The sequence below is a fragment of the Bos mutus genome, chromosome 1 (genome assembly GCF_027580195.1).
Source record: "Bos mutus isolate GX-2022 chromosome 1, NWIPB_WYAK_1.1, whole genome shotgun sequence".
Lineage (NCBI taxonomy): Eukaryota > Metazoa > Chordata > Mammalia > Artiodactyla > Bovidae > Bos > Bos mutus.
This window is the reverse complement of record NC_091617.1, coordinates 68,229,183-68,251,923: the sequence shown is the minus strand read 5'-3', so window position 1 is coordinate 68,251,923 and position 22,741 is coordinate 68,229,183. Positions and strand designations below refer to the sequence as shown.

Below are 22,741 nucleotides of genomic sequence, written 5' to 3'. Positions count from 1 at the left end.
TTTCAATGTTTCTCTTGTAGTACCATTCAAATCTCTTTAGTGTCTGCTATAAGACATAAAAGGCTACTAACCATCAGTGCATTCTAGCCAACTAGTATTACTATACTGCCCCAGTAACAGCAGATTTGTTGTTTTGGGCAGCAAGTCCACAGACCCCAAATGCAGGTATTTTCTTTCCCTGTAACATCTAGTGCCACAGTCCTGCCTTCCTTGCCCCAGTCCCTCTCCTCTGTCACTTACTGCTGCCTCAGTGTAGCTCCCAGTAGCCAAGGTGCCAGCAGAGCTCATTTCTGCAACAAGGAGGCACGCCCGGTGCAGTGGCAGACCGACTTCTTCCAGGCCTTTCACAACTCCTGAGCCGGGCACGGCGTGAGCATTCACAAGATCTGCCCAGGAAGCTATTTTAAAGACCCCACCTCAGAAAGGGAAAAAAAGATGTTTGTCAATTTTCAAACAAAAACCTTTAACTTTTAACTCAACCAACCATCTACAATATGGAAATAATCTAGTAACATGCTAATGAAACAGTGAAGCACTTCAAGAATTTTAGTAACTGTCAGTGGACCTATTTGTGAAAAATAAAATTTTCCATCTGCTTAGCTAGTTGAGAAATAACAAGGAGAAAAAAATCTTGTAAGCTCGATACTTAGTTTATTAGCAAAACTGGTAAGGGTGTTTTTCTTTGCAGGCTGATGTTTGTGGCCATCAGTAAGATTTATGCAACTGGAAAGGGACTCCAGTGAAGACAGGTGTATTGAGGTCAAAGATAGCAAACTGAAATTCCTCTGAAGATGACAGATTTTCACTCTGTAGGGATATCTCAGGAACTTACCAGCTCTTAAATCTTCTTCCTGTTCCTTAGGTTTCACTAGCTCTTCAAATTTCAATAAAGCAATTGTATTCATTTTAAAAGCAGAACAATAACTCAAGTAGATTTTTGAAAAAACTATATGCAAACTTGTAGAAAGCTTGTATAACTTTTTCAACAGTCAGTATCTTAAGCATATGAAGTCATTACAAACAAATCTATTCTTAAATAAGTAGCTTAAGAATATGCATATATTACTTTAAGAAAAAATTATCTTAAAAGATGCTTATTAAAGAACAATGTCTGTTGTAAGGTTAAGTGAAAACAAAAAAGCATTACATAAATATGACAGAAATTTGCATAGATGAATGGGTAAAAGAAGCATTTTTACTAATGTATGCTCTACTCTGAGTTCCTATTTAACACTTTTAAAAAAGGATGTGTATCAACAGATCTTTTTCTGCTAAAAATAAATCTCACCACTTTATACTACTTTTTCCTTATTTCCTGTATCTGCGATTTTCATTCTCCAAAGATGCAGAACTGTGTTTTATTCTGCCAGGGCCAACACCTGTCATTTCTGCCTGCCTAAAACCCATGTCCCTTTCTTCTGGCATCAGCCCAGCCATTTTCTTTAGGAGAATTAACCCTGTACTCGGGTTTCAAGAAGTTTACGTAAAGCTAATAGCCTCACATCACCAGCAGTAGGGTGTATTACCCAAGTGAGTTAATAAAGGTATGCTATACCCAGGCCTGAGTGATTGGCTTGGGGCAGGCATGAGGAATGTGCCTACCTGAGGAAGAAGAGAGAAGAAAGCAGAGCTGAGACTTGAGGAGAAAGTAAGCCCGAAAGATATCACTTGAGCTCCTAGATCCAACCACGCTTGACAGGCTGTTCTACTGCTGCGTCACGTGAGCCAATACATTTCCTTTTGTTCTTCAGTCAGTTTAGGCTGGATTTTGATTCTTGTTGGTTCCTGAATAATGCTTACCTTCATACTGCTTTTTTACTGTGTTTCCTATATCTGCAAATTTCCGGTCTTCAAAAATTAGAAACTCATGGCGTTTTGCCAGAGTGGTTAACTCCTTCATCACATCCAGAGTAAAATCATTCAAAATATCTACATGAATCTTAAGCAAGCAGATTCTGGATCCCAAAGCATCTGCTAGCTGCAGCAGCTCTCTGGACTCTGAAACATCAGCAGACAGACACAGATTGGTCTCCTTCTTTTGCATAAGCCTGAGAAGCTTCGCTGCAACTGGGTGGGTCCCAGGCAGCTCTGCACGTGCACCAAAACTTAGTTCTTTGGGTTCTTTCTTCACAGAAGGGAGAGAATCATTAGGGTTAGCTGCCACAAAAGCATTCTCCTGAATAAATCTCTTCACTCTCTCCACCGTCTCAGCATTGATTTTCTTCTGTTGCTCAAGAATACGCAGCACTGTGGACAATGTGCACACTGAGTGGAGACGAATCCCACGGGCCTGCAGATTGTCCCTGCCCCCCTGCTCTCTGTCCACCAGCACTACGGCGTCAGTGACCTTCAAGCCTTCTTTCTGAAGAACCTCAGCAGTTTCCCAAACACTAGATCCGCTGGACACAACATCTTCAATGATCAAGCAGGTGTCTCCTGGATTAACAGCCCCTTCTATAAGCCGTTTAGTACCTGGGAAAGAAAAAATTATGTTGATTCCATTTTAAAATTATGTATTTCAACCAACTCAAGATGTATCTATAGTATAAATTTGGCATGTATTTATGAAAAGGTGGATAATCTAAATTATACTTTCTGATAATCCACTTTGGAAATATATTTTTTAAATTTCTGATGAATCTTCAATATGCTATGATTTACTGTTTTGTTAAATGTCTCTATTTCCAAACTGTCAAAGTTACATATACAGAATATTTACAGTAAAACTAGCAAATTATTTAACTTTGTAAAACATCACAATGTGTTTATGATCAAAATTTCAAATATGGGGTTTCTTTAGGCAAGATCACCTGGACTGATGAAAGTTATTAAAGAATAGCACAATATCATCAATGAAATCATTCTTTTTTCCATTAACAATTTCTTTATTCAAGATCGGCAAAACAACTGGCCTTTGAGTATACAAATTGAGGAGGGGAAAATATTCAACCACCATTTAGATGAATCACTACATCCTTATGAATTATATAATGTAATGTGACTAAATATACTGGCCCACTCCAGTGGGCCCACTACAGACTATTTTCAGATAACCTATAAATTGTAAATAATTCATGCTGTAGACTACAAAGACCTGTGTTTTCAGAGACGCATTTTTGTGTTTTTCACCACCAAATTTGCCTTATTTTGACGCAGAATATATTTAGTGGGTGTTTTGCCCACTTTTAACTTTCCCACATGTACTATCTTTGTCTTTTCCCCAATTCCTTTTCTTCCTTGAAGAACTGGCAAGTTTAACTTAGATGAGAACATAAGACTGTATTTATAGGTATATTTTAAAATGAATGATCACATTCTAAGCAATTTTTTGAAGATACATAATAAGAAAATAGAAATAATAGTTTCCTTGTGGGAGAGATTCATATAGATAAAACACTGTGCCACTAAATAGCAAAAATATTATTCTAGTTTTTATAATGTTGAATAAACTAAAACTAGACAAGAGTATAACAAATCTCCACAAATACAGCCACTTGCCACCTAATAACTCATGGGCAATCTTGTTTCAGCTATAATTCCAATCCCACCCTCCCCCCAACAAATTTTAGAAGCAAATCTCAGACATCATATGATTTCATCATAAAAAATTTTTAGAACACATTGGTAAAAAAGGACTCATCAAAAAAAGCAACAAAACAGAAATAATACCAAAAAACATTAATTCTTAATGTAATAAAATATGAAGTCAGTCCCAGTACTTTTAGACTGATGTAGCTTTAAAACATGTTTGAAATACCCACCTGATAACTTATTACCATGAACCCATTAAAAAAAAATAAATCTCTATTTAGAATTCTATGCAGCATTTACATTGCCTCCCCCTCCCCCCCTCTTTTTTGCCAAGCTTCATGGCTTGTAGGATCTTACTTCCCCAACCAGGCCTCCTGCAGTGGAAATGCAGAGTCCTAACCACTGGGCCACCAAGGAATTCCTTTACCTCGCTTTAAGGGAATGGTTTTATTCGTGTAATTTGAACATGGTACCTGGGAAAGTATGTGCTCTAAAAGCATTCTGCTGATGAGGAAAGTCCTGGTAAAAATGTTGGGTTTCATAAATTTGGAGCACAAAGCACTTTTTTTTTTTTTACTGCCTAATTAACATAAAGCATTTTATCCCCAGACTCTAAAGGAAAGGGGGTTGCTTTATAACAGCAGTTAACACACTCCACGGTCGTAACAACTTAAAGGACTTATGAGGAATATTCAAGGTGACTATCAACCTCAGTGCCTAGAAGAACAAATTCTAAAAGTGCCAGGTTACGAATCAACTTAATGCTATACTACTTTTACTTTACCATAATCCTTTTTCTCCTTCCTTCTGATAAGCATTGGAATTTCGTGGGTTGAACAGACAATTGTAGCCAATGGTAAAGCTGTATAAGGTACTCCACACACACTGTCAAAATTGATCTCTGCATTTCGGGCAGTTTGAAATAACATTTCTGCAACCTGTTAAAGAAAAAGAACATACGAATGACCTATTATTACTATCTGTATATAAATCATGTAACAAAGTGACAGTAAGAACCTAGCAAAGGAAAGTCTCAAACTTGGGCCAGAAAAATATAAATGCCTTGTTAAATTATTCTCTCCACAAATTCCAGTTTACAAAACAAATATAAAAACACAAGAATTAATCTACTTGGATAGTCTCAGGGCTGCTTCAAGGGCAACATGGAATGTGTCAGGAAAGACTATGATATTGACCCTGAGACTGAGCATTACACTTAGGCTTCACAGTTGTTCTCAGTAATTCATTATGCTTTGAGTATCTAAACCCATCAGTTTTATTTTCCCAACATAAGTTTTCAATTAAGAAGTTTTACAAGAGAAATTAAGAAAACAATCAAAAAAAAAAGAAAAGAAAACAATCGCATCAGGACTTGTCTGGTGAATGAGTGGCTAAGACTTGGTGCTCCCAACACAGGGGACCCAGGTTCTATCCCTGGTTGGGGAAGTAGATCCCACATGCCACAACTAAAGCTCCTGCATGCTGTATCTAAAGATTCCACATTCTACATTCCACATATCTAAATATTCTGCAACAAAGGTCAAAGGTCCCATGTGCCACAACTGAGACCCAGTGCAGTCAAATAAATAAATACAGATATTTAAAAAGAAAACAGTCACATTATGAAGAATAAAACACCTGCTGCTGCTGCTGCTAAGTCGCTTCAGTCGTGTCCGACTGTGCAACCCCATAGACGGCAGCCCACCAGGCTTCCCCGTCCCTGGGATTCTCCAGGCAAGAACACTGGAGTGGGTTGCCATTTCCTTCTCCAATGCATGAAAAGTGAAAAGTGAAAGTGAAGTCGCTCAGTCGTGTCCGACTCCCAGCGACCCCATGGACTGCAGCCTAGCAGGCTCCTCCCTCCGTGGGATTTTCCAGGCAAGAGCATTGGAGTGGGGTGCCATTGCCTTCTACATAAAACACCTACAAATAAATTTAACCAAGCAAGTGAAAGACTTGCACATTAAAAATATTAGATTTAAAAAAAACTGAAGGTGGCATAAGCAAATGGAAGAAGATTCCAGGCTCATGGATCAGAAGAATTAAAATGTTAAAATGTCCATGTTATCCAAAGCAATAAACAAACTCAATACAATTTCTATATAGTTACAATGGCACTTTTCACAGAAATGGAACAATCCTAAAATTTGTACGGAACTACAAAAGACCCAGGATAGCCAAAACAATCTTGAAAAAGAACAAAACTAGAGGCATCATGCTCCTTGATTTCAGACTATATTACCAATTAATAGTAATCAAAACAATATGGTATTGGCGTAAAACCAGACACCCAGGTCAACAGAATGGAAAGCCCAGAAATAAAGCTACACATATATGTTCAATCAATACACATTAAAGGAGCCAAGGATATAAAAAGGGAAAAGGATAGTCTCTTCAACAAACAGGTTTGGGGCAGATTAGACTACTATCTTACACCATACATAAAAACTAACTCAGAATGGATTAATGACTTGAATGTTAAGACAGGAAACCATAAAATTCCTAGAAAAAAACAAGTCATAAGTTCCTTGACATTGGTCTTAGCAATGATTTTTGGATTTGACACCAAAAGCAAAGGCAACAAAACCAAAAATAAACAAGTGGGAAAGTGGTTCAAGACTGCAGAGTAAGAACTCACCTGAACTCACCTCCTCTCATTGACACAATTCTGTAACTCACTGTCAACAATTCCCTCTAAATGAACCTGAGAACTAGCACAACAGCTACATCACAACAAAGGATAAAAAGGCCTACTGAGATAGGTAGAAGTTAGACACAGTCCCCTCAAAACTCCATCCCCACTTCAGCAACCCATAAGCAACATGGAGCTCACAAAAACTGAACTTCCCCGACACCCTACATCAGTCGCCCTAACCTGCGAACCCGCACCAGACAGATAAGTACTCAAAACACTTGGCTTTGAACACCAACAGAGTTTAGATCCAGGAAAACCAGATGGATGCAGGGAATGGAGATTTGCTCTTAAATGGATTGTGAGCAGACTCACTCACCCTGGGACCCAGCTAAAGGGCAGCAGCTTGAAAAGAGCCCAGATCATATATAAGGGAAATTCATTTGGTAATCTTAAGAACTCTGCCGGAATGTCACCGCTGGAGCTCTCTCCAGGTATGGAAGCACTGCTGCTGCTGAGTCGCTTCAGTCGTGTCCGACTCTGTGCGACCCCATAGACAGCAGCCCACCAGGCTCCCCCGTCCCTGGGATCCTCCAGGCAAGAACACTGGAGTGGGTTGCCATTTCCTTCTCCAAGGCATGAAAGGGAAAAGGGAAAATGAAGTCGCTCAGTCATGTCCGACTCTTAGCGACCCCATGGGCTGCAGCCTACCAGACTCCTCCATCCATGGATTTTCCAGGCGAGAGTACTGGCGTGGGGTGCCGTTGCCTTCTCCAGTGGAAGCACCAGCAGGCACCATTTTCACACTCTCTAACTTGCTAGTGCCTTCCCCACACACCTCTGCCCAGCACCCCCAGAGGCAGCAGGGGAATGCACCATTTCCCCATGCTTCTGCAACAGCATAACAGCATGCTCCCCATCCCTTCCAGTCCTGCAGCCACAGCAGCAGTGTGGATTCGCACCAAAGCCAGCAGGCATATGCAGCCCCAACAGGGGACACTACTGGAGTGTGTACTCTGGTTGCAAAGGCGGATTTCATTTCTGGGCTCCACAGGTGTGAAACAGTAGAATACACAGTTTGAGAAATAACCAAGAACTATGGCAAGGTTAAAGGGTAAGTAAGGTTCATTTCCAACGTGGGGCCACCCCATCAAGACTGGAAGAAATAACTGTTTCACCTAACACATGGCAACACACACAGAGTCAAGCAAATTGAGGAATTGAGGAACAGAGATATATGTTCCAAAAACAGAAAAAGATAAAGCTCCTAGAAAAAATCTTAATGAAAAAGGTAAGTAATTTACCTGATAAAGCATTTAAAGTAATGGTCATAAAGATGCTCACCAAAATAGGAAAAAGAATAGATGAACTTGAAAAAAGAGAAAATGCAAAAATTAGAGAGCTGAAGAATATAATAACTTATCTGAAAAACACACTAAAGGGGTTCAAAACTAGATAAAGCAGAAAGATTGGTAATCTGGAAGACAGGGCAGGGGAACTCACCCAAATAGGGCAGCAATAAACAAAACCCCAGAATTTTAAAAAGCAGAAACAGTCTAGGAGACCAAGGGGATAATACTGAGAAGAATAATGGCTTCTAGTTTAAGATAGTGGAGTAGAAGATGTGCACTCATCTCCTGTGAGAACACCCAAATGGTAACTAGCTGTTACCATCATTGACAGGACACTGGAACCCACCAAAGAAAGATACCCCACGTCCAAAGACAAAGAAGAAGCTGCAGTAAGACAGCAGGAGAGGCACAATCACGATAAAATCAAATCCCATACCCGCCAAGTGGGTGATCCACAGGTTACAGTACAATAATGCCAAAAAGTTATCCCACTGTTATGAAGCTTCCGAACACCACTTCAGGCTTCCCAGTTTGGGGATCTGACAAAGGGACTAGAAATCCCCAGGGAATCTGGCCTCAAAGGCCGGTGGGATTTGATTACAGGACTTCCACAGGACTAGGGGAAACATGGACTCCAGTCTTCGAGGGCACAAACAAAATCTTGCATGAACAAAGACCCAGAAAAGGAGGAGTGATCCCACTGGAGACTGAACCAAACTACCTGATAGTGTTGGAAAGCCTCCTGTGGAGTCAGCAGGGGCTCACCACAGGGACAGGGGCACCAGTCTGGGAAGGTCCCCCTTGGTGGTTGCCATTAACCGTACCAGCTGAGCTATCTGAAATCCTAAAAGAAGATGCTGTTAAAAGTGCTGCACTCAACATGCCAGCAAATTTGGAAAACTCAGCAGTGGCCACAGGACTGGAAATGGTCAGTTTTCATTCCAATCCCAAAGAAGGGCAATGACAAAGAATCTTAAACTACTGCACAATTGCACTCATCTCACACACTAGTAAAGTAATGCTCAAAATTCTCCAAGCTAGGTTTCAATGCTACATGAACCGAGAACTTCTAGATGGTTAAGCTGGATTTAGAAAAGGCAGAGGAACCAGAGATCAAATAGCCAACATCCGCTGACACCAAAAAAGCAAGAGAATTCCAGAAAAACATCTACTTCTCCTTCATTGACTACACTAAAGCCTTTGACCTTATGGATCATGACAAACTGGGGAAAGCTCTCAAAGAGATGGGAATCCCTGCCTCCTGTGAAACCTGTACGCAGGTTAAGAAACAACAGTTAGAACTGGACATGTAACAACAGACTGGTTCCAAACTGGGAAAGGAGAATGTCAAGGCTGTATATTGTCATCCTGCTTATTTAACTTACATGCAGAGTACATCATACAAAATGCCAGGCTGGATGAAGCACAAGCTGGAATCAAGATTGCCGGGAGAAATATCAATAACCTCAGATATGCAGATAACACCAGCCTTATGGCAGAAAGCAAAGAACTAAAGAGCCTCTTGATGAAGGTGAAAGAAGAGAGTGAAAAAGTTGGCTTAAAAGTCAACATTCAAAAAACTAAGGTCATGGCATCTGGTCCCATCACTTCATGTCAAATAGATGGGGAAACAATGGAAACAGTGACAGACTTAATTTTGTTGGGCTCCAAAATCACTGCAGATGGTGACTGCAGCAATGAAATTAAAAGACACTTGCTTGTTGGAAGAAAAGCTATGAGCAACCTAGACAGCATATTAAAAAGCAGACGCTACTTTGCTGACAAAGGTTCGTATAGTTAAAGCTATGGTTTTTCCAGGAGTCATGGATGGATGTGAGAGTTGGACCATACAGAAGGCTGAGCACCGAAGAATTGATGCTTTTGGACTGTGGTGCTGGAGAAGGCTCTTGAGAGTCCCTTGGACTGCAAGGAGATCCAACCAGTCAATCCTAAAGGAGATCAGTCCTGAATATTCACTGGAAGGACTGATGCTGAAGCTGAAACTCCAATACTTTGGCCACCTAACTTGAAGAACTGACTCATTGGAAAAGACCCTGATGCTGGGAAAGATTGAAAGCAGGAGGAGAAGGGGATGACAGAGGATGAGATGGTTAGATGGCATCACTGACTCAATGGACATGAGTCTGAGCAAGCTCTAAGAGATGGTGAAGGACAGGGAAGCCTAGCGTGCTGCAGTCCATGGGGTCGCAAAGAGTCAGACATGACTGAGCAACTAAACACCGGTGGGCAGACAGAAGAAGCAAGAAGCAGCACAGTCCCACAGTGGCTAAAGGAAAAAACATATTATGGAGAGTTAATCACAATGAAAAAGTAAAAAGTTATGTCCCAGATGAAGGGACAAGATAAAACCCCAGAAAAACAACTAAATGAAGTGGAGATAGGCAACCTTCCAGAAAAAAAAATTCAGAATAATGACAGTGAAGATGATCCAGGATCTCCAAAAAACAACGGAGAAAATGCAAGAATACCAAAGATCTACTAGAACTAAAGAACAAACAAACAGATGAAAAATACACTAGAAGGAATCAGCAGCAGAATAAGGCAGAAGAATGAATAAATGATCTGGAGGACAGAATAGTGGAAATCACTGCTGTAGAACAGAATATAGAAAAAAGAATGAAAAGAAATGAAGACACTGTAAGAGACCTCTGGGATAACATTAAACAACCAACATTTGCAGTATAGGGGTCCTAAAAGGAGAAGAGAGAAAGGACCTAAGAAATATCTGGAGAGATAATAGCTGAAAAGTTCCCTAAATTGTGAAAGGAAATAGTCAACCAAGTCCAAGAAGTAGAGAATCCCAGGCAGGATAAACCCAGGGAGGAACACTCCAAGACACATAGTAATCAAACTGACAAAAATTAAAGATAAAGATAAAATATTAAAAGCAACAAGGAAAAAACAACAAATAACATACAAGGGAACTCCTATCAGGCTATCAGCTGATTTTTCAACAGAAACTCTACAAGCCAGAAAGGAATGTCACAGTATATTTAAAGTGATGAAAGGAAGAACCTACAACCAAGAATATTCTACCCACCAAGTCTGATTCAGATTTGATGGAGAAATCAAAAACTTTCCAGACAAGCAAAAGTTAACAGAATTCAGGACCACCAAACCAGCTTTACAACAAATGTTAAAGGAACTTCTCTAGGCAGCAAACACAAGAGAAGGAAAAGACCTACAGAACATAAACCCAAGATAATTAAGAAAATGGTAATATGATCATACATGTCGATTAATTACCTTAAATGTAAATAGATTAAGTGCACCGACCAAAGACACAACTGGCTTCGCTGATGAAAACAAATGCATGTATGGACTTCCACTTACCATACCACTCTGCCGGACCCCCCAAATTGTATCTAATTATTTCATATTGCTAAGTTAATCATGTTCCCATGTAATTATCTTCTATTTTTGGTCTGGCTATTGATTATGAAAACTGATAAAACATCTTTTACTATTATGATCATGTAATTATTACTTAGTATCACTGGATCACAATTGGTCAGCAGAAAAAATAATAGAACTCTGTCACCAAAACTACAATACAGAAACCTATAATCACTTTTCAAAATCCAGATGCATATCAGAATTATCTTGAAACTTTCTGAAAAATACAAATGCCCAGGTATTGCTTTTTTTTCTCCAGAGCTCCAGGTATGTTAAAAAAAAAAAAGTTCTGTCCCCTTTCCCAGGATATCAGCTCATTCAAGTCTCATCTTTGGTAATTAAGAGTAGGCAGGGCCTTCGCTGGCAGTCCAGTGGCTAAGACTTCACCTTCCAACGCAAAGGGTGCAGGTTCAATTCCTGGTGGGCGAGTTAATAATCCCACCACCAAAAATCCAAAACATAAAACAGAAACAATATTGTAACAAATTCAAGAGACTTTAAAAGTCCCTCTCTTACGGAGGACTTCGTGCATGAAAGTGAAACAACTGTCAACGATTAGGGGATTCTTTTATCTCTTTCTCTACACATGGAATCTACTCACATGATATTTTAAAATTCTGCTTCAGTCCCACACCCCATTATTCAGAATGCCCATCATACTAAAAAAGCTGAAAGAATTCCAAAGGACACATAACTTTAGGTGGGAAAAAACTGTAACACTTATTTTAATACCAATGATCATTTTTTAGACATCAAGACCTTCTAACAGATTCTAACTCCAAGGAGTCCCAAGCTCCCTAGAAGTCCTCCTGCCTCCTGTCTTGACTGTCTTAATTAACACAGTCCTGTCCTACCCAGAGGCTTGGATGCACAAGGATTTCCTTTTCTCCCTGCTCTCAGCCCAGGGCCTCTGCCAGGGAGTTTTCACCACTTGTGCCACAAAGAGTGAGCCCAGGTGCTTCTTGTTTAGAGCTCTTCCTTTGCCCTTCTTGGATGTGACTAAGGGAAAAAAGCAAGGGAGGAGACATCCCAGCGAGTGGATGCTTCTCATTTAGATCGAAAAAAATCTCCAACCCAATAAACAAGCCCTTCACAAACTACCAACCAGAAAAACTGCTAGCCATTGCCAAGCACATAGTAGGCACCTGTTCAATACTGAAGAAATGAATGAATGAATCTAAAGAAAAAAATACTGAGAACATTCACAATGTACACTATATATATATAACAACTGTAAATACATATGTACCCAACATAGGAGCACCTCAATATATGACGCAAATATTAACAGCCATAAAAGGAGAAATCGACAGCTACACAATAATAGTGGGGGACTTTAACACCCCATTTACATCAACAGAGATGGTCCAGACAGAAAATCAATAAGGAAACACATGCCTTAAATGACACATTGGACCAGACTGATTTAATTGATATTTATAAGAACATCCCATCCAAAATACACATTCTCAAGTGCACATGGAACATTCTCCAGGATTTATCACATGCTGGACCACAAAGCAAGCCATGGTAAGTTTAAGAAAACTGAAATCATATCAAGTATATTTTCCCATCACAACACTATGAGATTAGAAAAGATAAGACAAAACAACTGTAAAAAACACAAACATGTGGAAGCTAAACAATGTTACTAAACAACTCACTGAAGAAATCAAAGAATAAATGACTGGAGACAAGAGAAAACGGAAACACAGACCTCCCTGGTGTTCTAACGGTTAAGAATCCGCCTGCCGGTGCAGGGGACACGGGTTGATCCCTGGTCTGGGGGCATCCCACATACAGTGGAGCAGCTAAACCAATGTGCCACACTACTGAAGCCCGCACGCCTAGGGCCCGAGCTCCACCACAGAAACTGCTGCAACGAGAAGCGGGGCAGCTCGGAGAGCAGCCCCCACTCGCCAAAACTAGAGAAAGCCCATGGATAGCAATGGAGACTTGGTGCAGCCTAAAAATATACACATTAAAAAAAAAGAGATTCAAAATCTATGGGATGCAGCAAAAGCAGTTCTAAGAGGGGAAGTTATAGCAATACCATCTTACCTCAGGAAATAAGAAAAGTCTCAATGAAATGACCTAACTTTACACATAAAGCAAACTAGAGAAAGAAAAACAAACAAAACCCAGTTAGTAGAAAGAAATCATAAAGATCAGAGCAGAAATAAATGAAGTAGAGATGAAGACTACAATAGAAAAGACCAATGAAACTAAAAGCTGGTTGTTTGAAAAGGTAAACAAAAGTGATACACCTTTAGCCAGACTCGTCCAGGAAACAGGGGAAAGGGCTCAAATCAACAACATTAGAGATGAAAATGAAGTTACAGTGGACACCAAGCAAATACAAAGGATCGTGAGGGTACTATAAGTAACTGTAAGTTAATAAAATGGACCATCTAGAAGAAATGGACAATTCTTAGAAAGATTTCCCAAGACTGAATGAGGAAGATATAGAAAGCATGAACAGACCAATCACAAGTATTGAAATTGAAACTGTGAGTAAAAAACTAACAAACAAAAGTCCATGCATTTATGGTAAATTAATCTTTGAGAAAGGAGGCAAGACTATATATGTAACAGAGAAAGTACAGTCTCTTCAATAAGTGGTCCTGGGCAAAGTGGACAGCTATATGTAAAGCGATGAAACTGGCACACTCTTTAATACCATATACAAATATAAACTCAAAATGTATTAAAGACTTAAATATAAGACTGGATACTATAAAATTCTTACAGGAAAACATGTGCAATGCTCTTTGACACACATTGCAGCAGTGTCTTTTCCAATCCATTTCCTAAAGTAATGGAAATAAAACAAAAATTAAATAAATGTGACCTAATTAAACTCAGAAGTTTGTGCACAACAAAGGAAATAACAAACACAATGAAAAGACAACCCACAGAACGGGAGACTGTATTTGCAAACATGAAACTGGCAAGGAATTAATCTCCAAACACCTCATGCAACTCAGTATCAAAGAAACAAACAACTCAATCAAAAAATGGGCAGAAGACCTAAACAGACATTTCTCCCAAGAAGCCAGACTTATGGCCAAGAGGTACATAAAAAGATGCTCAACACCGCTAATTAGGGAAATGCAAATCAAAACTACAATGAGACATCACCTCACACCAGCCAGAATAGAATGGCTATCAGCAAAAAGGTTACAAACAATAAATACTAGAGAGGGCTTGGAGAAAGGGAGCCCTCCTATGCTTTTGGTGGGAATGGATATTGGTACAGCCACTACAGAAAACAGTATGGACATTCCTTAAAAAACTAAAAATATATATAGCTATGACATTATCCAGCAATCCCACTCCTGAGCATAGATCCAGAGAAAACCATGGATCCATGGTTTTCAAAAGGATCCATGCACCCCAATATTCACCACTGTGTTATTCACAATATCCAAGAAATGGGAGTAACCTAAGTGTCCATCAACAGATAAATGGATAGAGATGGGGTACATATATACAATGCAATGTTACTCAGCAATTAAAAAGAATGAAATAATGCCATTTGCAGTAATATGGACGGACCTGGAGATTATCATATCAAGTGAATTAAGTTAGACAGAAAAAGACAATGACCATATTTACAAAACATAGACTCACAGACTACAAAACAAACATATGATTATCAAAGGGAAAGATGAGGGGAGGGATAAACTGGGAGTCTGGAATATACACACACTGCCATATTTAAAACAGATAACCAGCAAGAACCTACTGCATAGCACAGGCAACTCTGCTCAATATTCTATAATAACCTACATGGGAGAAGAATCTGAAAAAGAACAGATACATGTGTACATATATAACTGAATCACTTTGCTGTACGCCTGAAACTAACAACACTGTTAATCAACTCTGCTACCAATATAAAATAAAAACGTTAAAAAAAAAAAAAGAAAGAAAGAATGACTGAAAGCTTTCTTAACTCGGGGATGGAAGCAGACATCCAGAATTAGGAGTGTTTGAAAGAAGATGAACCCCAAAAAACCTGAACATAATTAAAATGTCAAAAGTTAAAGACAAGGGGAGAATCTTAAAGGAGCAAGAGAAAAACAACTTGTTATGCAAGAGAACAACCCCCCTACCCCATTAGGACTATCAGCAGATTTCTCAGCAAAAACGTTGCCGCCCAGAAGCAAGTGGCATGATATAGTCAAAGTGCTTAAAGGAGAACACTTCCTACCAAGAATACGCAGACCTGATGGACGACATTCCATCCCAAAGCAACAGAATACACACTCTTTACGTGTACCTGAAAGATTCTCAAGGATAGATCATATGTTAGACCACAAAACAATTCCCAAGGAATTTAAGAAGACTGAAATCATATCAAGTATCTTTCTGACCACAATGGCATGAAACTGGAACTCAGTTACATGAAGAAAACAAGAAAAATCTCAAATATATAAAGATTAAACAATATGCTATGGAACAACCAGTGGGTCAATGAAGAAATCAAAGGACAATTAAAAAAAAAAAACCCTTAATTCAAATGAAAATTAAAAGAAAACATACAAAGTCTATAAGATTCAGCAAAAGCAGTTTTAAGAGCAAAGTTTATAATGATAAGGCCCACCTCAAGAAATAATAAAAATTTCAAATAAACAACCTAACTTTATGCCTAAACAAAGCAGAAAAAGAAGAACAAATGAAGCCCAAAGGTAGCAGAAAGAAGGAAATAAAGATCACAGTGGAAATAAATGGAGACCAAAAAGACAATTTAAATAAATGAACTAATAGCTGGTTCTTTAAAAAGATAACCAAAATTGATCAACCTTTAGCTAAAGTACCAGGAAAAAAAGAGAACTCAAATCAATAAAATCAGAAATCAAAGAGCATATACACCTGATACCAAAGAAATAAAAGGCTCCTAAGAGGTGACTATAAACAACTGTAAGTCAACAAATACCCTGGGAAATGGATCAATTCCTAGAAACAGTCTTCCAAGACTGAACCATAATTAGAAATAATGAATAAATAGGAGAAATAATAAGAATTAATCAATAATAAACAAACAGACAATTCACAACAAACTAAAGTTTAAGACCCTATGCCCTCATTGCTGAATTTTACTATTCAAAAAAGACTTAATTCCTATCCTCCTCCAATTCTTCCAAAACATTAAAAAGAAGAGGGAATGTCCCCAAACTCCTTTTACAAGGCCAGCATTACACTGATACCAAAACCAGACAAGGACACATACAAAAAAAGTACAGGTCAATATTGATAATGAATTTAGATGTACAAACCTTCAACAAAATATTAGCAAACCAAACTCAACAATGCATAAAGAAGATAATAAGCTAGGATCAAGTGGGATTTATCTCAGGGATACAAGGATGATTCAACACTACAAATCAAGGTGATACATCACATTAACAAAATGAAGGATAAAAATCATACGGTCATCTAAATAGGTACAGAAAAAGCACTTGATAAAATTCAACCACCACTGATAAAGACTGAACAATGGGTAGAGATGGAATAATACAGGCCATATGATAGGCCCACAGCTGATCACACTCAATGGTGAAAAGCTGAAAGCTATTTCCTTAGGATCAGAAATATGACAAAGATGCTCCTTCTTGCCACTTTTTACTCAGCATGGTACTGGAAGCTCTAGTCAGAGCAATTAGGCAGGAAAAAAGAAATAAAAGGCATGCATATTGGAAAGGGAGGAGGAACCAAGTGCTGGTGGTGGCTTAGTCACTAAGTCGATTCCGACTCTTGCGATGCCATGGACTGTGGCCTGCCAGTGGACTCTGTCCATGTGATTCTCCAAACAAGAATACTGCAGTGGGCTGCCATTTCCTTCTCCAAACTAAGTGGATGACATGATTTTATATTTAGAAAACCATAAAGACGTCACAAAAAATTGTTAGAATAAACGAACTCAGTAAAGTTGGAAGGTACAAAATCAATACACAAAAATCTGTTGTTTTTACAGAATAACAACAAATTATCAGAGAAATTAAGAAGACAATGCCATATACAATTGCCTCAAAAAGAACAAAGTACCTAAGAATAAATTTAACCAAGGAGGTGAAAGCCTGTACACTAAAAAGTATAAGACACTAATGAACAAAATTGAACATGACACAAATTAAGATATTCCATGCTCATATTTGGAAAAATTAATATTGTAAAAATGTCATTACCCAAAACAATCTGCAGATTCAATGCCATCCCTATCAAAAATCCAATAGTACTTTTCACAGAAATAGAACAATCCTAAAATTTCTTTGGAACCATCAGTTCAGTTCAGTCAATCAGTTGCTCAGTCGTGACCCCATGAATCTCAGCACGCCAGGCCTCCCTGTCCATCACCAATTCCCGGAGTTCACTCAGACTCACGTCCATTGAGTCAGTGATGCCATCCAGCCATCTCATCCTCTGTCGTCCCCTTCTCCTCCTGCCCCCAATCCCTCCCAGCATCAGTCTTTTCCAATGAGTCAACTCTTCGCATGAAGTGGCCAAAGTACTGGAGTTTCAGCTTCAGCATCATTCCTTCCAAAGAAATCCCAGGGCTGATCTCCTTCAGAATGGACTGGTTGGATCTCCTTGCAGTCCAAGGGACTCTCAAGAGTCTTCTCCAACACCACAGTTCAGAAGCATCAATTCTTCAGCGCTCAGCTTTCTTCACAGTCCAGCTCTCACATCCATACATGACCACAGGAAAAACCATAGCCTTGACTAGACGGACCTTTGTTGGCAAAGAAATGTCTCTGCTTTCCAATATGCTGTCTAGGTTGGTCATAACTTTCCTTCCAAGGAGTAAGCATCTTTTAATTTCATGGCTGCAGTCACCATCTGCAGTGATTTTGGAGCCCCAAAAAATAAAGTCTGACAGTTTCCCCATCTATTTGCCATGAAGTCATGGGACCAGATGCCATGATCTTAGTTTTCTGAATGTTGAGCTTTAAGCCAACTTTTTCACCCTCCTCTTTCACTTTAATCAAGAGGCTTTTTAGTTCCTCTTCACTTTCTGCCACCCAAATACCCAAAGCAACCTTGAGAAAGAAAGATAAAGGTGGAGACTTCACACTCCTTGATTTCAAACTATATTAATAAAGCTATCGTGGTCAAAACTAATTGGCATAAAAACAAACAACAGATCAACAGAACAGAATAGAGAGCCTAAAAATAAACCCAAGCACCTATTTCAATTAACTTATGAGAAAGGAGCCAAGAATGCACAATGGGCAAGGACAGTCTCTTTAATAACACACTGCTGGTAAAACAGGACAGCCACACGCAAAAGAATGAAAGTGGACCGCTATAATCCACCATACATAAAAATTAACTCAAAATGGATTAAACCTGAATGTAACACCTGAAAACATGAAACTCCTAGAATAACACACAGCTGGTAAGCTCCCTGACATCACTCTTGGTGACATTTCTTTGGATCTCACTTCAAAGGCAAAGACAACAAAAGTAAAAATAAACAAATGGGACTATATCAAACTAAAGAGCTTCCACAGAACAAAGGGAGCCATCAGCAACACCCACTCCCCCCAAAAAAGTACCCTTCTGAACTGCAGAAGGTATTTGCAAATTATATTCCCGAAAAGGGATTAGTATCTAAAATATATAAAGAGTTCATAGAGCTCAATAATAAAAAATGATCTGATCAAAAAAATGAGCAGAGGATCTGAATGGACATTTTTTCCAAACAAGACATACAAATAGCCCAGAAGCATATGCAAAGATGCTCAAAATCACCAATAATCAGGGAAATGCAAATCAAAACCACAATGAGATATCAAATGGCTATTACCAAAAGAACAAGAAATAATAAGTTTTGGTGAGGATGCAAAGGAAATGGAACCCTTCTGCACTTATGGTGGGAATGATAATTGGTGCAGCCACTATGGAAAGTAATATGGAGGTTCCTCAGAAAGTTAAAAACAGAACTCCCGTGTCACCCAGCAAGTCCACTTCTGGATATTTACCTAAGGGAGATGAAAACACTACCTTAAAAAGATATCTGCACCCCCACGTTCACTGGAGCATTATTTACAACAGCCAAGATGTGGAAACAACCTAAATTGCAAAACAACCATCAATGAACAAATGGATAAAGAGAATGTGGTATGTGCATACACACACGCCGCGGAATATTATTCAGCCACGACAAAGGTGATACATTGCCGCTGGCTCAACACTTAGGGCATTAAGGGACTTTAAGGGCATTATGCTAAGCGAAATGGACGGAGAAAGGCAAATACCTCATGATCTTATTTACATGTGGAGTCTTATAAACACAAAGAGAAATAGTAGATATAAAGAACTGATTGGTGGCTGCCAGAGGCAGAGTAGGGGAGAGGCAAAATGGGTGAAGGAATTCAAAAGGTACAAACTTCCAATTATAAAATAAATAAGTCATGGAAATGTATTATAACACACAGCATAGTGACCAGAGTTCATAATACTGTTTTGCATATTTGGAGGTTGCTGAGAGATCTTGAAAGTTCCCAGCACAAGAAAAAGACTGCAATTATGTTAACTACACTTACTGCGGCAATGATTATGCAAATACACAGTCATTACGTACACCTGAAACAAATTTAATGTTATCTGTCAACTGTATCAACTCAATTTTTAAAAAATCAACAAAAGACTATACACCAAAGTGTTTTTGAAAGTTCTCATAAATACAGAGCCACTAGTTGATAATATCTTTTCCCACAAAAATCATCACATTGTAACACTACAATGCATATTCCCACCCAACACCATCTTATTTTAAGAAAAGCGAAGAATTACTAAGTGACCTATATCAGAGGTGTTCAAATTTTTTTGTTCCTGTATTTCTAAAGATTTGAAAAATTTATGAATATTTTTAAGTGGCAAAAAATGTAACTTCTGGAGTCCTGAAAAAATTAACATGTTATTCTAGAACTGTTACATCATTCTTTTAAGTCCAAATGCCTTATTGATTTGATACGCAACATCTGCTTTTTTAAAAAAAAAAAGAGAGAGAGAGACTTCCGTATTGGGCCAGTGGCTAAGACTCTGCATTCCCAGTGTGGGGGAAGTGGGATGGGGTTGGGAACTAGATTCCACACAAGGCAACTAAAGATCCTGGATACCGCTACTAAGACTTCAGGGAGCCAGAAACAAAACAAACTGCAACATGAAAATGCTGAACTATGAAACCTGGAAAAATTTACACTTTTTTGAACTCATATTCTCATTTCATTATCTCCAGAGAATTTTATTCTAATGCAATATACATTTATGCTTGAAAAACTTCTACTGATCGTTCTATGATATTCTCCAAAACAAAAATGTATGTAAACTGAAATTTTAAATTGTTTAAATTTAAAAAATTTTCCCATGACCATAAGTCTCTAAAGGTTAAAATTTCTATGTTATTACAATTGTTATGATCATAAAATGAATTAAAACATAATCTGCAAATTTTGATAGAAGCATAAAACATATTATTTTGAAAATGCATTGTTCAGTAACAGGAATAGTAGTACCTGATCCTGGCAATTTGGAAAAGGCAATGGCACCCCACTCCAGTACTCTTGCCTGGAAAGTCCCATGGACAGAGGAGCCTGGTAGGCTGCAGTCCATGAGATCACTAAGAGTCAGACACAACCGAGCAACTTCACTTTCACTTTTATGCCTTGGAGAAGGAAATGGCACCCCACTCCAGTGTTCTTGCCTGGAGAATCCCAGGGATGGGGGAGTCTGGTGGGCTGCCGTCTATGGGGTCGCACAGAGTCGGACACGACTGAAGCGACTTAGCAGCAGCAGCAGCGGATCCTGGCAATTAATTTATGTATCTAGTATAACTATTACTTACTATTAGGAAGTCAGAGTTCAGTGTAAGTTCTATTGTGTCTTAGGGCGTGCAAATAATAAGAAACCCTATTTACATACATAAGCAGACATGAAAGAGTTCTGTTATAGCCAGACCTCTCAGTGTTTTGAGCTCCTTCTGAGTTAACTACCCAAAATAACACACACATACACACAAACCTCAACATCTAGTATCAAAAGATAATTTTCAGTCATCTGTAAACTGATGACTTCTTCAAAAATAAACCAATTTTTCAAAATAAGATCCCTAATCATTCACTTTCTCAGCACTGATGAGATGCACCATAGCAAGATTCTGGATGGCGAGAACATTCTAACCCACTTCAACAAGAGCTTGAGATCTTTTTGTAATAACCTCATAGAGTGGGGTTCACAAGGGGTGAACATAAACCCTTAGTGGTGGAGAAAGCTTTACACATCTTCCAGACAGAACTTCTGTGACAATGGCAAGATTCTGTATCTTCACTGTTTAAAAAGGTAGCCACTAGTCGCATGTGACTAAATTTAAAAATTCCGGGGACTTTTAAGTTAAGAATCCGCCTGCCAATGCACGGGACAGGAGTTCAACGCCCGGTCCGGGAAGATCATACATGCCCCGGAGCAACTAAGCCCACGTGCCACAACTACTGAGGTCAGAGTGCTTAGAGTCTGAGCTCCACAAGAGAATCCACAGCAACGAGAAGCCCAAGCACAGAGTAGTCGTCTCTGGTGACCACAGCTAGACAAAGCCCATGGGCAGCAAGGAAGACCTAGCGCAATCAAAACAACAACAACAACCCATAATGTTGGATACACGCAAGCGGCAAGGAAACCCTATTAAACAGCACATTTAGACCCTTCTACTTACACTGTGATCTGCAGCTTGGGTCGGCAGCTTGTGAGGAAAGCATAACCTCCTATCCTGCCTCAGATGTACTCAATCAGTCGATCAGATTACCCATTTTAACAAAATTCCAGGTGATTCATATGAGTTTGAGAAGCAATGTGCTAGAAATCTCTTAACTTCTACACAGTTTTTCCCTTTTATTCACCAAAGAACTGCCTGCATGAAATGTCCACCCTCTGGCCTTAATTCTTGCTCCTGGCCACAAAGTTCAAAATCGAATCCCCTTTTCCTAGCAAGAGCCTTTCCAAGTATTTAAGAAGCTACTAAATTCTTCCCTCACCCACCTTTTCCTCCCCGTCCCATTTTCACGAAGTTGAATACGCAGAACTTCAACTACTTCTGTGACAGCCAAGGCCCCAAACTGGGTTCCTTGACTCGGCTGCAAAGCACGTGTCAAAGCCAAGCGAGTCTACGAGCAGGCTGCCCTCTAGATCCTAAAGAGCCTAACAGTTCCTGGTCTCTGGGTTTCGCAAACCAACTCCCCCAAGCCGAAGCAGGGTCGGCCCTCCTGCTTGGCTCTTTTGATCTCACCCAGAGCCCAGCTTCCGTCACTCCACTCCATTCCTCCTGGTCCCCATTCACGCCACGAAACACTCTTCTTTCCTTTCCCCGGTAGGTACCTGATTCAGAATACTCGGTCGAGATATGATGCCCCGCAGATCGATGTACACGGGGGAAGAGAGCCCACTCTTCAGCACGAAGTTCCCAAACTTAAAAGCCTGCACATCGTACAGACCCGTTACCAATGACCCCAAAAGGGCATCAGCCGCCGCCATGGTCGCGCTCTCCCAGTTCACTCCAAACTCCAAACCTCAGCTGGCCGCGGCGCCCGATGACGCCACCTGAGAAGTCCCGCCTCTTCCGCCCCCTTTTCCGGCGGCTAGGCGGGGTAGCTGGCTGCGCGCGGCTCCGGTTCCCAAGTAAAGAGGAAGATGAATTTATACTTTGGTATCAAGGTTATCCAGGAGGAATATCATGCCAGCCACTCTGAAAATCTAAGCATATTTTGTATTCACAAATCAGTTCCTTAGAGGAAATTCCCTTTATGGGTAG

General features: G+C 39.5%; 1 protein-coding gene across 1 annotated transcript in view; it reads right to left on the bottom strand.

Moving 5' to 3' along the window:
* The window catches only part of UMPS (uridine monophosphate synthetase), a 49,939-nt gene extending 27,415 nt beyond the window's left edge, over positions 1–22,524 (bottom strand). The window contains exons 1-4 of the mRNA XM_005893401.3: positions 22,309–22,524; positions 4,316–4,469; positions 1,801–2,472; positions 241–416 (exon numbers count right to left, since the gene is read on the bottom strand). Coding sequence (XP_005893463.1) covers positions 241–416; positions 1,801–2,472; positions 4,316–4,469; positions 22,309–22,464 — 1,158 coding nt within the window. The 5' untranslated portion in view covers positions 22,465–22,524. The remainder of the gene's footprint in view (positions 1–240; positions 417–1,800; positions 2,473–4,315; positions 4,470–22,308) is intronic.
* Positions 22,525–22,741: the final 217 nt, after the last annotated feature.